This window comes from Leptodactylus fuscus, chromosome 5 (assembly GCF_031893055.1).
Source record: "Leptodactylus fuscus isolate aLepFus1 chromosome 5, aLepFus1.hap2, whole genome shotgun sequence".
Taxonomy (NCBI): Eukaryota; Metazoa; Chordata; class Amphibia; order Anura; family Leptodactylidae; genus Leptodactylus; species Leptodactylus fuscus.
Window position 1 is genome coordinate 35,613,856 of NC_134269.1, and position 15,793 is coordinate 35,629,648.

The following is a 15,793-nucleotide window of genomic DNA, read 5'->3' on the forward strand; positions in this document are numbered from 1 at the left end:
AATGACTAGTCCATCTACTTTAACAGGTACCCAACACTTAAAGATATAGTTGCATTACTTGTGTTATAAGACTGGAGAGTACATCCTCATCTTTATAATACCAGTCCGCTGCTGCCATCTGCATAAAACTTCTATTCTGTATACAAACTATGTCCGTCAATTTAATGGTTGGAGAGCTGATAGCAGTCAAGCTCTACAAGCTCCAGCCCAGCCCTCCTATGTGCCCCCACAGAGTATACTATGCTCTTCAGAGCCCCCATCACAGTATAATGCTCCACAGTAGCCCCACACAGTATAATATGCGCCCCACACAGTATCACAATATAATACCCCACAGTGGCCCTACACATATAGTATGCTCTCCAGAACCTCACCACATTATAATGTGACCGCACACAGTATAACATGATCCCAAGAGCTCACCCACAGTACAGAGCTTCACATTGACCAAATATAGCATACTGCACCACATTGACTGCATACAGTATAATATGCTCCCCAAAGCCACGCCCAGCGGCCCCACACAGTATAATGCTCCACAGTATAATATGCTCCCCAAAGCCACCTACAATACAATGCTTCACAGTGTCACAACACAGTATAATATGCTCCCCAGAGGCCCCCATAGTATAATGCTCCACAGTGACCCTACACAATGTAGTATGCTCCCCAGTCGCCCCCATAGTATAATGCTCCACAGTGACTCTACACAGTATATTATGCTCCCAAGAGCCCCCCTCCACAGTATGATTCTCCACAGTGGCCCCACATAGTCTACTAGTCTCACCAGTTCCCACATTACAGTATTCTGCTCCACAGTAAGGAAAATGTAATGATATTAATAATGTAATGATTTCAGTAACTGGAAGCCTTGGTCCTCTTCATTGCTATGCACTGCATGTCTGTGTCGGTGAATACTAATGAAACAGACAACAGAAACACTTTCTACTTGTGCCCAGGCTTGGACTGGCCCACGTGTTAATGGTACAGACCATTCATACTGCATTATATAGCGCCTCTGTAGCGCCCCACAGAGTGGGTCACTACAAATGTCATCTTATGTGATCTATACTGTGTACTGTGAAGGTATAGTGAGATCCAGTCAACCTGTCAGCATACACAAAGTTCCACAGCCATTATCTCTTTAAGAAAAGGGGTGGAGCTACAGACTGGAAGAGGGTCTCTCTCTTTTTCAGTTCCAGTTCAGAGGGTGCAGGAGTGTGTAGGAGAGAGGAGCAGGTGTGTTGAGGTGCAGTGTGTGCTGCAGCCTCATGGTGTGATAGAACAGCACAGGAGGCCGGAGACCTGCAGAGGTGAGATGAGACCTCACAGGGACGGAGCTGCAGTTATAGGACCATCAATTCCTAACTAGTGTGAGAAACACTAAGAACATTGAGAGACTCACTGGACTGAGGCCTAGTGATTGCAAGATTCCTGGAGGCTCAGTAACATACAGAGTTGGGGTGAGTGTCTGCATCCAGCATCCCAAAGAACTCGCGTTACCTGCTGTCCAGAAGGGGGATCTACCCAGTTGTACTTAATTTCTGAGCTCCTGGAACCCAGGACCAGAGGAAATCTATTAGAGAATTTGGGCAGCAATGGAAGGCTGAATCATACTGGTGGTAAAAAGGAGGACTGGCATCTCACTATACTGGAGCAAGGTGACATCTGTAACATCTGTTATCTCCTGCTGACTACAGAAGTAAACTGTAAGTGTTTGGTTAACCCCTGTCTGGACTGTATTCTTTCATCGATCCTCTGTTACTCCTCCTGGAAATCATCCCTTCCTCACCTATATCATCTGGCCCTGGGACCTGCCCCGGTTGGGGAGGGTATAACATCTGGCACTGCATCACCACCTATTCCCAGAGGCCCTATCTACAGTGCCCGGCTTCACCTCAAGCCGAAACCCCAACTGGCGTCACGACAAACTTTTATTTTTCTTTATTTTTCTTTCATCCATTTTTGCTTAAAGCTCCCCTTTTTCAAGGCGCTGCCGCCCCCGGTGTCGGGCCTGCTCGCACCGTGAATCTACATAGGCCGAGCCGGGGCGACTCACCTTTTTGGCGTCACGAACAGGATAGCGAAAGTGCGCAAAACTTTTATTTTTGTTCAAAAAGACTGTTGCATTTTTCAAAATTTTCCCTGCTTTCCAAAATAGCAATGAACAGCAGTTGCATGATTCAAGTTACATTGAGCTGCAGGGTTGGTGTCTCTTTCTTGCAAGCCACACTGAGTGCAGAACATGTGACATGCCTGTGCAAGAAGCAGTGAAAGATACAGATTGCATCATCCCCAATTGCAGTCTACCCCTGCCAACTGTAGAAGTCTCTGTAGCAGCCAGACCAGCATCAATCCATCCATCCATCCATCCGGATCAACGCTTCACAGTATCAAGTGCGGTGAGTGTGGCCTTGCTGGGGTTAACAAGGGGGGGGGTGATGTATCAAGTAAGTGGATCCTCATCTTCATCCCCAGGCCCCTCTGATTCCCCCATAGACTCTAACCGTGGTCACAACCAAGTAACTATGGCACCTATATTACCCTTAACAATGCCGTACATTCCAGGTGCATCCTGGCTGCCCCAGTATACAGGCGAGACCCATAGCCTCAGAGACTTTAAAGAAAAGCTGAGTAGCCTGTTTGACCTTTACCCTATGACAGAGGAGCAAAAGGTTGGAATATTAATAAGTCAACTTGGTGGTGCAGCACAAAGGGAAGTGAAATCCTGGCCATTGAGTGATAAAAGATCTGTAAAGGACATTTTTACCAAACTCAGGATCACCTTTGACACCCGCACCACAGCAGAGATAAAAATGCGGTTTTTCAGCTGTAGGCAAAAACCGCAGGATACTGTGAGAGATTTTGCCCTCAATCTGCAAGAGGCCTTGTGGGCTATTAAACAAGTGGATGATGTACCAGAGCAAATTCCAGTAAGCCCGATTGCTAGTGAAAGTATGCCTACCGTTCCACTGATGACTCCAGTGAGTAGGAGAAGACTGCCAGGAATCCCATTTCTGCGTAGATCTCAGCGCAATACACAGGGACAACTCCCCATACGTTACAGGGACAATAAGTAGAGGCATACTAACCCAATATGTTTACAGATAGTTGTGGTGTATTTGTATATGTTGAATTCAGTTTATGCAACGTTAAAGGTTTAATTGCAGTGCCGGCTCCCTAACGGATTGCACTAATGGGTGAGTCAGAAATATGAACTGTGCATTAATACTTACTCTCCTGAGCATGGCATTACCAAGAGAGAATGGACTAAAGGAACTGTGCCAGTGTTTAACATGTTTAGTTTTTCAGGGTTCCTACCACAATAACTTTCTTGTGGTATTGAAACTTTTAAAACTTGCATTTGCCTACCAACCTCTTCAAGTGCATGGAATGCAATTTATGCAGGTGCACCAACGCTCCCGGGGGTTGGGGGATGTTTCAAATATGGCGGCCTGTCGGATAGGAGCCATCAAAACAGCCTGTGCAGTGAAGAATTTTGAATGTTCCAAAATACTCCGCAGCTGCACTCGGAGTTAAGGAGGTGGACTAAGCGGTTTGGGGCTGTAATCCGCAAGGAAAGCAACCGTGAATGTTGCTGGGTTGTAAGGAATACACAACCAGAGACTGTTACAGAAATTGTGTTTCCTTGAACATTTTTGTGACAGTTTAAAATGGTCTTAAATAAGTTGCACTTTTCTCCTTAGGGAATTTACTTACATATGAAGTTTACACTTGTATGTAATGTCCTTCAAACAGTATGATGTTCATGTTACCGTCTACCAACCCTCTTCTTAGTTCATCGGAAGGGTAGCCCGAGACGTGCTACTTTTAACAAGGGGGGAATGTAGCGCCCCACAGAGTGGGTCACTACAAATGTCATCTTATGTGATCTATACTGTGTACTGTGAAGGTATAGTGAGATCCAGTCAACCTGTTAGCATACACAAAGTTCCACAGCCATTATCTCTTTAAGAAAAGGGGTGGAGCTACAGACTGGAAGAGGGTCTCTCTCTTTTTCAGTTCCAGTTCAGAGGGTGCAGGAGTGTGTAGGAGAGAGGAGCAGGTGTGTTGAGGTGCAGGGTATGCTGCAGCCTCATGGTGTGATAGCACAGGAGGCCGGAGACCTGCAGAGGTGAGATGAGACCTCACAGGCACGGAGCTGCAGTTATAGGACCATCAATTCCTAACTAGTGTGAGAAACACTAAGAACATTGAGAGATTCACTGGACTGAGGCCTAGTGAATACAAGATTCCTGGAGGCTCAGTAACATACAGAGTTGGGGTGAGTGTATCCAGCATCCCAAAGAACTCGCGTTACCTGCTGTCCAGAAGGGGGATCTACCCAGTTGTACTTAATTTCTGAGCTCCTGGAACCCAGGACCAGAGGAAATCTATTAGAGAGTGTGAGCAGCAATGGAAGGCTGAATCATACTGGTGGTAATAGGGAGGACTGGCATCTCACTATACTGGAGCAAGGTGAATCCTCCTGTAACATCTGTTATCTCCTGCTGACTACAGAAGTAAACTGTAAGTGTTTGGTTAACCCCTGTCTGGACTGTATTCTTTAATCAATCCTCTGTTACTCCTCCTGGAAATCATCCCTTTCTCACCTATATCATCTGGCCCTGGGACCTGCCCTGGTTGGGGAGGGTATAACATCTGGCACTGCATCACCACCTATTCCCTGAGGCCCTATCTACAGTGCCCGGCTTCACCTCAAGCCGAAACCCCAACTGGCGTCACGACAAACTTTTATTTTTCTTTATTTTTCTTTAATCCATTTTTGCTTAAAACTCCCCTTTTTCAAGGCGCTGCCGCCCCCGGTGTCGGGCCTGCTCGCACCGTGAATCTACATAGGCCGAGCTGGGGCGACTCACCTCCACCAGGCTACATTATATGTGTCAGTATAATATATTGGGTAGATTTATTTGTGGCTGAGATAGCATCTAGATGCAGAGTCAGATCAACCAGTACCCTGGGCCCCATCTTCTCAATCAAACTGTAGGGGCCCCAATCATCATGCAGCGTCTTGCCACAGCCTAAAGCCTACTGCTAAGTGGGTGCATATCCCTGGCTCATGAAACTAATTGGGTCCTAGTTCAAGGCAGGAGCCAAACAGCAGACCTCTAACTCTAGGACTGAAACAATCAGGCAAGGACTAGCGAGCAAGATAGTATTGAAAAACACATTTATTTTGCATTTTAGGAATGTGTGAAGGACTGTCAGGTAATATGTGCATGTAGCTGTATAGGCACCTCAGTCTGACACTGCCATGGCCAGGAGAAGATATGTGTGTCCCCCCCCCCCCCTTATATGAGCCTGGATAAGCGGATGGCCTCAAAACTGAATGGCATTGCAAAGGAAAGAGTACAAAGTAAAATGCACGGTACCTACAATGCAACATAGTGGTGACAGTGTCTAACCGTACAACCTCTCTCTAAGCAGTAATGGTCACTGTCCTGCATCCTGATAAAGCCCTTCTTTCTTGACGCTTGATATATAGTAGGCTGGCTTGAAATTGATCCCCACCCTCCCCCAATATGGCTCTCCTCTACATACCCTTCATTCTCAGCTCAATTCTGAACATCAATTCTCTTCCTCAAAGATCTACAATGGTTAATGTCATCCAAGGACCTTCCCCAGAAGAAGTTCTTCTGCTTCTCCTCTACTACTCCATTCGATTCAATATATATATACATGAAGTGTATGTTGATGAATGTGGTGATGATATATTACATTGTGCGTTGTTACGCTGTCACTTTAATTGTGTATTTGCTGCTGGCTCATCCAGCCTGGTGTGTTTTTTTGGAAAGAGGACGGTGCAATGTCTCCTCAAACGGGCAAAACTTGGTTGCACCCATTTGCTGTGCTGCAAGCAGTGTCCCTTTAATGTCACACAAAATACAGTTTTCATGTGCTGCACCATCACACTTTGTAGTCACATCAGGTTCTCTTGTATCGTTGGTGTTTTCCACCAGGTCCACCATGTCCTCCAGGTTGCCAACAGTCCAAGTTTCTGTTCATGTGGTGCAATTCCAGAACTTTTTCAGCTTCTAGGGCCGACTTTTTCCATACACTGTAGCTCCTGCTTCACCTGGTCTTTCTTCAGTCTCAGGACAAGCACATGATCCCAGGACTCCATTTCATAGGTGACATGACATTGCATCCCTAAGTATGGGAAGGTGACAGTGACTAGACTACCCCTGGGTGCTAGAACTCTACTATGTAGTTGGCAAGTCCTACAACCATGACACCGCCATAAGAGTGTAGTACAAACAATAGAAAAAATGGATTGACAACACATGACACTAAGTGCACATTAAACCCACCATTGTCTACCACATGACAAGCCTGCCCCAACTAAGCCCTGACTCTCCAGGACGCTACTCCCGAGTCCGCATATTCTTCCAACAAATCCCTGTGTGCTCAGTTGTAGGGCTCCACGCAGATGGATGACTTAGTTCATATATTTTATTAAATATTTTCTGAAATAGTCCGCTATTTCCCAGGCCACCGATACTACATCAAGCGTTCAGAGTAGTAATAGATCACAGCCCCAACAATCCATCTCAGTATTACACTCAGCACTGGTTCTCTATATCCATTGCTAACCCATACAGGCACAGTAGACGTGTCTACCAGAATTAACACCACCTAGGCCAGCAATGCTTTTGGACTACGGCACTTCTGCAAAAAGAACCTGCAAATATTCCATCTCCATGGAATGTTCTATCTCCCCCAGATCTTCAATCTTCAAAATCCATGGAATGGAATCTTCCATCTTCCCCAGTTGTTGAGTTGACTTGGAAGGGGTTGAAGAGACCTCTCCACCAGTGACTGGACACCTTGCTATATATGTTCCCATTAGATGGCTTAGTCATGTGGCAACTACTTGTCTTCCTGTCTAGATGATCCCCCGAAATGAAGGGGCTGGTACACGTCAGTAAAGGCCACTGAGGGAACGGGGGGACATGGGACCATTGGCACTGGAGAGGCAGTGGGTTTTAAGAGGATAATTCGGTGTTTTCTATCACATTATGTTTTACCTCCTGTTGTTTTGTTTAGACTTTGGAACACCCCTGGAGCAATAGGGAGCTTAGAAGACATCAGGTGGCTCCAAGACAATAAAATACTAAGTGAATCAACAAAAATTATTTGCAATGCAGATCCTGCAAATAACATCCCATGACTCCAGACACTTGAGACGCTTTAGGATTTGGTTTATCAGTTGGATTTTTGAGTCACTTCATCAGAAGAACTTTGAGAAGATACAGGATGGATCCCGTCTCCTACAACCACTATGATTTAGATGAGTTTGATCCTAAGGAACTACTTACTACTTATTGTCACCCTGGGTGTGATGAAACATTATATGAAGAAATGACTCTATTTCCTATGAGAACACTTCAGCTACTGGTGGCAGAAGGTAAGTACTATACATCACCATCATTGTGCTGTTCCATATATGTGTAGGGCCATTGGTTACCCTTAACTCACATCACACAGTGCACTTGTAGCTAGCGTACCGCAGTTTGTAGTGTAGATCTCATCCTCATGTGATGTCTCGGACAACACACAATCCTCCTCAATTCCTGGATTCATTCTATCTGATGAAAAACGTCCATGAAAAAAATCTTTTTTACATAAATTTTTTGATTTTACAATATCTCTGGGTATATGAAAAATGGACAATACACAGATGCCGCCTGTGTACTGTCTGTTTTTTCACGGATCAATAAACTTTAATGAGCATCCATGGTCATGGTCCATGGATAGGGTTGAGCCGATCTTGAGATTTCAGGATCGATTTTAAAAACCGATTTCCGATCATTTTCCAGCCGATCCCGATCATGAAATTTGCTCGATCACCGATCGGAATCTGATTTTTTCCAATCCTGATCACTCAACCCTAGTCAATGCTTCTCTATGAATAAAGTCACTTTGAGGGTTGAGCCGATCTTGAGATAACCTCCAACCTCGATCCCGCTGGAAAAGATCGGAATTCTGTGAAATTTACTCGATCGCCGATCAGAATCCGATCTTTTCCAATCCCAATCACTGAACCCTATCCATGAATTTTAAAAAAAACACACTAAAAACTTTGGGGCAACTTTATGACAAAGGCCCGGGTGGAGGAATATAGTAATAATAAATCTTAGGGTGCATTCACACGGAATAACGTGCCGTGTGACCTGGCACGTATACGCCGTGTGAGATTTTGAGCGCCGTATACGCTCCCATTGATTTCAATGGGAGTTAGTCTCGTATACACCGCATTATTTTGCGGCCGTGATTTTGACAAAATCACGGCCGCAAAATAACGCGGCGTTTACGACCCAGGCTCCTATTGAAATCAATGGGAGCGTATACGGCGCTCAAAAAACGATTTTGCTCAAAAAAAACGCAGCAAAATCTGCAACAAAAAAAACTGCGTTTCTGCAACGTGGGGCCCCAGCCTTACTGTGCAAAAAACATAATAAACTAGCACCAGTGTCAGTGATCAGAATTTATGTATGTTTTTAATCGTTGCCTTCTGTCAATGTAACAGACTGAGCCCCTATTTTTTATGATGCAAAGTGTATTTTTCAATGGCTTTGTTTTGGGATGCCTATTAACTTATTAGCTAATATAATACAATAAAAAATCTTATTATTTTTAATATCAATTGTTTTTGAATCACCGTCTTCTAACAGCGATAGTCTATCTCACCATTCATAGATTTAAGTGGGGCTTGTTTTTTTCAGGATGAGCTGTACTTATTATTGGTTCAGAGGAAATCCAGAGCATTCACCATTCGTGTGTGTTAGTCATTTGCTACGAGACAGTTATCATGAGGATAAATATTGGCATGGGTAACAATGGCAACCCGGGAGCCTACTGAGGTCATAGTAATGTAACTGCTGAAGTGTGCCTGTCGCGGGCGTTCAATAGTTACATAGGGTATCTGCCATTGATGCAATACTGTAGTATTGTATGGGACCAATAAGGAGGCATTATACTGTGTGAGGACCACTATTATGTGGGGGCCACTGATGATGCAATATAATTTGTGCGGGTCAGGTATGTCTTAGTGGTGGTGATGGAGGGGCCCACTTATGCAACCTTTGCACTGGCCCCACTAAAGTGTTAAAGCAGCCCTGCTAAGTGATGATTGTTAATAGTAGTTTGGGACATTGTGACAGTAAACCTTGTCATGGAACGTCCCCCTTTAAAGCCAGAGTAGACACATGACGTCTTTTGTTTTTTATTTCAACAGGGAAAATTTCCGGAACTACATTGATTGATTTTTCGACTGGACCTATAATATTCCCCCTGCTGGCACTCAGCGACCATTTCAGTGACATAATACTTCTCAAGCCAAATTATTTTTGCATTGTAGAAGTGGAGAAATGGCAGAATGGAGAAGAGGAGTCTTTTGACTGGTCCCATCTCTCAGAGTATTTTACAAAGCTGGAAGATGACAGGTATGGTGAAGTAACGTAACCATTACACCAGAGGTAAGGCTCATTGGTTGGTGAGGTGCGGCTCACTATTTGGTGACGCTCAGGTACCTGCCAGTGTCAGCTTTGCTACAATACAGAAACTGCACTGATGATGCCAACCTTGTATTATCAGTGCAGCCTACACAGTACGCTTGTGTAAATGGCCACAAGAAAATGGCCGCAAAGACATGCGCAGTTGGCTCTGCCCGAAACCCGATGGCAGAGCTGACTGCGCATGCGTGGGATTTAGATCCTGAAGACACAATCGCCGGAAGAAGACATCGCAGAGGACGCCCTTATGGAGGAGTTGACATATACAGTATATGTCAACTCCTCCTTAAGATGCTATATAAGATGAAGTTTGTAGTAAATAAAGGGGAAGTTGTGTCCACCCTGACTTGAGTGCAGAGTGTCATTTCTTTGAGTGCAATCCTTGTCCTTGCAGAATTAGGAAACCAGCAACCAACCTAATAGTATTTAAGTATCAATCTAAAACAAGACCAAAATATTTAGAACTAAAATAATTAAGATTAATAGGGGTGCCCAAACTTTTTCATAGGACTGTATCCATATTCAAAGCAGAGATTCCACCAAATAAGATTGACCCCATCTGTAAGCAGCTGTTTTTGGGTTCTTGCTTCCTTTAGAGTTGACACCAACCTCATCGGTCACGTAGCGCAATAATGCATATGTCACAGTGTCATTACACCACATGACCGCTGAGGCCTCAATGGTCCTTCACATCTTCTCTGCAGGACAGAGGGGCCCAAGAGAGGTAAGTAACATTGCCTCTACTTATTACGTCAAGGGATGCAGTAGTGCTGGCTGAAGCAAGGGTCCCAACCCGTATTCAAAATCAAAGTAAGAGCTTCACACAAAATGATGTTGGATGAATCACCAGCAGTGCTTTAATAGTAGAGTGCAGATTACATATAAAACGTTTTTCGGTCTCATCCGACCTTCATCAGACTCTACACAAAATGAAAATAACCATATGTAGAATGGCAGGGTAGCGGCTAGCAAGGTGTTCCTAAAGTAAGCAAATATCTGGATGTAATCAAAGTCAAGGAGAACAAAATAGCAGAACTATGTCCAAAATAGTATAAATGACAGTATAATCACCTGCACAATGGAAGATGCCAGAGATGGAATAGGGCACAGAAGTGCCTGTGTATAAGCAAGGCAGGAGTGGTCTGTAGTGGAATGAATAAAATAATCCTGTAAGTAGCCGGTATATCATGAGCTGTGCGTGTTATGGCTCGTAGTCTAGGGGTCCTTACCTCCACCGATGGCCTGTCCAGGCCCGCAATGACCGTCCGGTCGTAGCACAAAAAAGAGAGAATGCGCCAGGTGAATGGCCTAGCCGGCACAGGGATGAGCGCTGCCATTCCGGGAAGTGTGCGTTGTTTTAAAGAGGCGCCGGACCACAGACATGGTCCGTGCCCTCAGAAAAGCCCGCGAAGCGAGAAAAAGCAAATGCGCATGCGCGAACTTGTAAGTTCGCGCGATATTAGCCAGTAACATAGACGGCCGGGTATAGAAAATGCGCATGCGCGAACATCCGTTCGCGCGTCATACAGAACACGGTCAGCATATAATGTTGCAGCCTAGTGTCGTCCCTGTGTCACGGTTAACCATACAGATGCTGGACGTACACAGGTGCCAATAAAATACAAAAAAGGATGCAATGTAAGGTAAAGGATGTCTCTAGTGATGACTAAGTAAGAAGGAAAATAAAAAATATAGAAAAGGGGGATAATTAAGGCAGAAAAAAGATAATAAAAATAAAAAATAAATAAAAAATGAAAACGAAAAAATGAAAAGAATAATAAATAATTGCACCTGAGGGTCCGGAGTGAAAATAAGAAATAATGAAATTGAATAATAATCATACATAATGAAAGAAAAAATGGAAAAAATGGAGATAAAAAATAAAAAATAAATAAAGAATAAAAAATAAAAAATAAAAATAAAAAATAAAAATAGATGTACCAAAAGGATATGGTGGCGGGCCTGGGGGTCAGTGGAGGGTGGTCCTAGCGAGCCTGTAAAAGAAAAGAAAAGAAGAAATAATGAGTATAAAGTACAAGGGCATAGTTACTGAACAGTGAATACATAATAAATACACATTTATATAAAGGCCTGGATCTCATACTCTCGGTTGAGACCTCTAGGTTGCATGGTTTGTAAACGATGGATCCAATAGGCCTCTCTTTTCTTAAGGATCGAGACCCTATTACCTCCCCTTCTCGGCATGGGTACATGTTCAAGGACCTGGAATTTCAATTGCGATACATTATGACCGGCCCTCTCGAAATGGGCTGGAATGGGAAGCAGCAAGTTTTTACAGCGAATATTAGATTTATGCTGCTTAATGCGGTCTCGCACACGTTGGGTGGTCTCCCCAACGTATGCGAGCCCGCAAGGACATTTAATCAGGTAGACCACGTAATTAGAATTGCAGGAGAAATACTCCTTGATTGCAATGGTCTGTCCAGTTTGGGGGTGGTACACCTTGTCCCCCTTGATGATGTTAGAGCACTGGTGGCAGGACAGGCACGGGAAAGTCCCCATGCGAGGGGTGTTAAGGAATGACTGACGTGGTATCCTAATGTTGGAGCCCAAGTCAGCCCTAACCAATCTATCCCGGAGATTACGTGGGCGTTTATAGCAGGGGCGAAATGGAAGAGTGAATTCCGGTATGTCTGGGTAGGCACGGGCCAGTAGGGGCCAATGTCGCCGAATAATACTATGCACCTTATATGAGAAGGGGTGGAATGAATGAACGAAGGTGATCCGTTTATTATTAGATTCATCAGTGATGGGACTAACAACCCTGTCCTGCCTTGTTTCCCTCAGGGCCTTATCAAGGATATTTTGAGGGTAGCCCCTTGCTTTAAACTTGGCCTCCATATCTCTGTATCTGGTTTCCCTGATTTCAGTGTCTTGGACAATTCTTTTCACACGTAGGAACTGGGACTTGGGTAAGGACTTTTTAGTAGCAGTAGGATGACAACTGGACAGGCCATCGGTGGAGGTAAGGACCCCTAGACTACGAGCCATAACACGCACAGCTCATGATATACCGGCTACTTACAGGATTATTTTATTCATTCCACTACAGACCACTCCTGCCTTGCTTATACACAGGCACTTCTGTGCCCTATTCCATCTCTGGCATCTTCCATTGTGCAGGTGATTATACTGTCATTTATACTATTTTGGACATAGTTCTGCTATTTTGTTCTCCTTGACTTTGATTACATCCAGATATTTGCTTACTTTAGGAACACCTTGCTAGCCGCTACCCTGCCATTCTACATGTGTGGCTATGTTCTTTGTATATATGTATATAATGATGTCTCACTGTGGTATATTGTTGCATTGTTTTTTCATATGGTTATTTTCATTTTGTGTAGAGTCTGATGAAGGTCGGATGAGACCGAAAAACGTTTTATATGTAATCTGCACTCTACTATTAAAGCACTGCTGGTGATTCATCCAACATCATTTTGTGTGAAGCTCTTACTTTGATTGCCTCTACTTATTATACTTTGGGGTCTGAAGAGAAACCCCAGAATATAATTGTAGTTTGTGAGTGACGAACCTGACAAACTACCTTTAGGGGCTCTCGCCGTGCATAACCTGGGCATACTTACATGTACCCCCAGGGATATGCATACCATGCCTTGAGAACCAATGGTCTAGGGTAGTTTGGGGGTTAGTAGAAGAAGAAACAATAGCCCCTTTGATCTACAGTAACCTAGGGGTTAGTATGTACATATATTTATGGAGCCTAGTGGGTTAGTCACATATCCAATCTCCAGCTTCTTCTAATAGCCTACAAAAAGAACCTGGAGACCTGAATACGTGTCTTGCATGTACAGATTGGATCGATCATTGCATTTTTTTCTTTCATAGAATTACCCTTTAGTTTTATTTGTTCCATTTCTCTTTTTTTTCGAGGAATAAGATAAAAGAAGAAGAATCTCTAAAGAAAAACATTAAGTATATAATGAGGTGTGACATGAAGAAAGAAAACCCAACCAGCCCATTTGTCCTCCCGAAGGCCGACTGCCTGACAACCTTCTACTTACTGCAGAATGTCAGCAAAGACAAAGAGACTTTTTATGAGAACCTTAAAAAGATCTCATCCTTATTACGTGTAGGGGGTCGTCTCTTGTTAGTTGGGCTATTCAATGCCAAGCGTTTTACCATTGGAGGAGACAAGTTTCATTTTTTGACCTTTGATGAAGACTTTTTGAGGAAGACTCTGACAGAGGCAGGTTTCATTATAGAAAGTCTTGAGAAAATTGATAGTAAGGTTACCTCCGGCATAGCCAAATATGATCAAGTTTATTTTGCTTGTGCCCTGAAAATTAGGGAAGTATAATATGCAAAAACCCTGAATTATTATTTGGTGATAAATTGCTCAAATATCTGCAAATTATCTCAATTTTTTTAGTTTTATTTAGATAGCAATTTTTATCAGGGTATTCCTAGCTTACAAAGTATAGACATATCACTAGGCCAAAGCTTTCTCTGCACTTGTGGGTTTCCTATGTACTGCATTTATTTGTCGCTGTGGTCTCCTGAGAGGGATCCCATTGCCATAGCTGTATGCAGCGCCGCACCTCCCATGAGGCAACCTGAAGCGACCACTTCAGGCGGCGCTATGCCGGGGCCCCGGAGGAGGGCGGCATTTTTGCTGACCTAAGCCAGTCCAGGACAAGCTGTCCAAGGACTGGCTTAGTGTCACCGTCACTGAGCGGTGGATTGGGGCGGCCTTGTGGACGCAGCACTGCTCCAGCGGCCGCCCCTCACACTCAGGCAGAGAGCAGGTCCTCTCCCTGCCTGCTCTCTGCCTGCTAACGACGCTCGCTCCGCTCAGCCTCGCCCCCTCTGCTCGACCCTGCCCCCTCCTGGGGGGGGGGGCGGCTTTCTGACGTCCGCCTCATGCGGCAGAAACCCTAGGTTCACCCCTGGCTGTATGACACTTGTTGCTGTACATATCACCAGGATATGCCCTTACATTATGATCGTAGGGCTCTGACCGCTGAGACCTTCATATGTCTGTGACTGAGTTGCTGTGCTGATTTACAGCGCCCAATGACCACACCCCCAGAGAAATCCCATTGTAACCGCCCACTTGACTAATAGACCTTAATTTGTATCAATAGTAAACAGCTTATATCTTTTGAATGGCAGAACAGATTTGGATTTGTTTTTACCTTTTTAGGCTTAGAACCCGCATAGCGGGCTGCAGCAGAAAAGCGCTGTGGGAATAAACCGTGGCGGTAATGCATGGCGGTTTTTCCCACAGTGCTTTTCACTGAAAGTCTGCAGAGGTTTCTTGCAATTCCTCAAAAACAAATAGGAAGGAGATGACTGAGCAGCAGCAGAACTTCTGCTGTTCGTAAGACTTGCAGATCATTATTGCAATGCAGGAGTTGTCTCACTTTATGCAGAGAATTGATTTTTATTCACATATGTTTCAACAATACAATGGCAATGAAGCAATGTTTGCAAAATTCTCTCATGGTCAAGTGTTATTTCTTTAGACAGTAGATATTACACTCGATACACAAACATTTATAAGTGAAATAAAGTGAATAAAGTTACTTCCAACAAGGCTTGGATTGGCCCACCAGAGTATCGGTGAATCCACCGATGGGCCTTGTGCCTTAAGGACACCCACTGCTTTTTTTTTTTTTTTTAATAGGCAGTGGGGGTCCGGTAATGGCCCCTAATATCTTACCTATCTACATTCCTGTTCACTGCAGTCTTCTTCTTCAGCCTCCAGGGGGCCCCGTGCACCGCACATTATGTCAATGTGACATGTTATGCAGCATACAGGGCCCATTTAAGGCTGAAGAGGGAAGAGGAGGTTGCGAGCAGGAAAGCAGTGTGACTGGTAGAGCAGGAAGCCACAGGCTCTGTGAGCGGAGAAATAAAGTTATGGGGTTTGGACAGTGGGGATCCAAAAATGAAAATTGAAAATCAAAAAATTCCTCAGGCGGGAAGAAGTTAAGCATAGTCCTTAAAGGAGTTTTCTGGCCCCAAATGGATTTTTCATACTAATAAGCTATTTACAGCTTAGGTCATCAGAATGTGATCTGTGAGGTCCAACACCCAGACCCCACACAGACCATCTGTGGTCCAGTAGGCAGGGAGTGCATGTAGTCCGCAACTATTCAAGTAATAGAAGCAGCACTGCAGCACTGTCCATTGTATAGCTTTGGTCCCAGGGAATTGTAGGATTGTTCCCATTACCTGAATAGGAGCAGACTGCATACTCTCTCCATCCT

General features: G+C 44.3%; 1 protein-coding gene across 1 annotated transcript; it reads left to right on the top strand.

The window, feature by feature from the left end:
* Window positions 1–2,186: 2,186 nt before the first annotated feature.
* On the top strand, window positions 2,187–14,985 carry LOC142204809 (indolethylamine N-methyltransferase-like). Its single transcript, XM_075276132.1, has 4 exons — window positions 2,187–4,530; window positions 7,069–7,429; window positions 9,260–9,467; window positions 13,452–14,985. The coding sequence occupies exons 2-4, from the start codon at window positions 7,279–7,281 to the stop codon at window positions 13,876–13,878; spliced, it is 786 nt and encodes a 261-aa protein (XP_075132233.1). The 5' UTR covers window positions 2,187–4,530; window positions 7,069–7,278; the 3' UTR covers window positions 13,879–14,985.
* Window positions 14,986–15,793: the final 808 nt, after the last annotated feature.

Coding starts and splice junctions, on each gene's coding strand:
- LOC142204809 (XM_075276132.1), top strand. CDS start 7,279: ATGGATCCCGTCTCCTACAACCACTATGATTTAGATGAGTTTGATCCT. Junction 7,430..9,259: donor TCAGCTACTGGTGGCAGAAG/GTAAGTACTATA, acceptor TTATTTCAACAG/GGAAAATTTCCGGAACTACA. Junction 9,468..13,451: donor ACAAAGCTGGAAGATGACAG/GTATGGTGAAGT, acceptor TTTTTTTTCGAG/GAATAAGATAAAAGAAGAAG.